Here is a 1,727-nt window from a genome sequence, read left to right as displayed (position 1 = left end):
ATTTAATAAAACAAAAGAAATTCACATATCTCTGATAAACTTTCAAGACTCAGATGCAACCCTCTCTAACCCTACTGAGTGGTGAATTTAATGATAGTCCTGCTTTGTTTTTTACAAAGTAATAGAAACAAGTAGGTCTTGATTAGACAGAAATATTTAAACTATTTATTAGTGACATCAAGGTAAGGTCAAGGTAAGGTTTTTCTATAGGATTCTCTTGGTGGTGTTAGGGGTATATACATGCTCTTGAATCTGCAAACTCGGCAATATTAGATTACATTTGTTTGGTCTTACCAAATGCATTCTGTGAAAGCACTGATACAGACTTGGTTGGTGGCCACATATTCACCTAAACAGGTGCATCATTTGTAACTACCAACCCATGAATTGCTATCCACATAAAAAAGTATATGTTCAGGCTTACCCAGATTATTTGTATCACCTAACCTGATCTATAGTTGATACCGACCAGCCTGGTTTGTAAAACATACGGTCATTGGACTGAAACAGTACAAGCACTGAAAATATCTACAGACGTAGTCGTCATGCAACCTGACATGTCATCTTGTTTGAAAAACATAAACTGGTTTATTTGCATCACTATTTAACAAATTAAATTTATATTACTAAATACATGCATCTGCCCATAGGTGAAACATTTGAAATCTCGTGGCATAGAGTTTCTTTCAGCTCCTGACACCTATTATGAAGATCTCAGGAAAAAACTTAAAACTGCCAAGATCACAGTGAAGGAAGATTTAACTGTGCTACAGGTATTTGAGTTTGAATTAATTACAAGTGATATATAAGTTGCTATTTTGAAATTTGATTCACTATTATTTCTTACTTACAGGAGCTCAGAATATTGGTTGATTATGATGATCAAGGCTATCTTCTTCAAATCTTCACTAAGCCAATGCAAGACAGGCCTACTCTCTTCATAGAAGTTATACAAAGATACAATCATCACGTGAGTTAATGTTCATTTTGATGTTCATCATGTAGATGTTCATTTTGAAAGTAGCAAGTGTATATAAAAACACAACATGGCAAAACTGTTGTAAGCAAAAAGTTGTAAATACCAATTAATTTTTATTATTATTATTATTACAATTATTAATAATATTGTTGTTATTATTATTATTAATATTATTAATAATAAACAGGATTTATGGATTTATGGATAATGGTGGTAAATGACAGACAAATACAGACAGTGACAGAGGAGGACCCTGCCCAGAGGAGCTTACAATCTAGGAGGCGGGGGAAGTATTGCACAATAGGAGGGGAGACATGGCGTAGTGGTAAGTATTGAGGGTTTAAGAGACAGAAGAAGACGGGTAAGCAAGTTTGAAAAGATGGGTTTTGAGTGCTCTTTTAAATGAGCAGAAAGTAGGAGCAAGCCAAATAGGACGAGGAGGACCATTCCAGAGAGTCAGGGCAGCTCTAAAAAAATCTTGCAGTTGTGTGTGTGATGAGGTTATGATTGAGGAAGTAAGTAGCAGGTCATTGGAGGAGCGGAAGGAGCGGCTGGGGAGGATTTTTCCACCAGGTTAGAAAGGTGGGACAATAACTGTGGAGGGATTTGAAGCCAAAGCGCAGGAGCTTGAATTTTATTCTAAGGCGAAATGGAAGCCAATGAAGAGAACTAGAAAGAGATGCAGCAGAAGAGGAGTGGTGGGAGGAGGATGTTACAGTAGTCCAGATGAGAGATGATAAGAGCGTGT

At 36.5% G+C, this 1,727-nt stretch overlaps 1 protein-coding gene across 1 annotated transcript in view; it reads left to right on the top strand.

Annotated features, from left to right (window-relative positions):
• LOC140342403 (4-hydroxyphenylpyruvate dioxygenase) overlaps nt 1-1,727 on the top strand; it is a gene marked incomplete in the record, with an annotated part of 25,637 nt that overhangs the window by 22,184 nt on the left and 1,726 nt on the right. Inside the window, 2 exon segments of the mRNA XM_072428572.1 lie at nt 651-773; nt 854-970. Of these exon segments, the coding sequence (XP_072284673.1) occupies nt 651-773; nt 854-970 (240 nt within the window).

Source organism: Pyxicephalus adspersus, chromosome 1, assembly GCF_032062135.1.
Source record: "Pyxicephalus adspersus chromosome 1, UCB_Pads_2.0, whole genome shotgun sequence".
In the NCBI taxonomy this organism is placed as follows: Eukaryota; Metazoa; Chordata; class Amphibia; order Anura; family Pyxicephalidae; genus Pyxicephalus; species Pyxicephalus adspersus.
The sequence above is the reverse complement of the archived record's forward strand: the minus strand, read 5'-3'. Positions and strand labels throughout refer to the sequence as shown.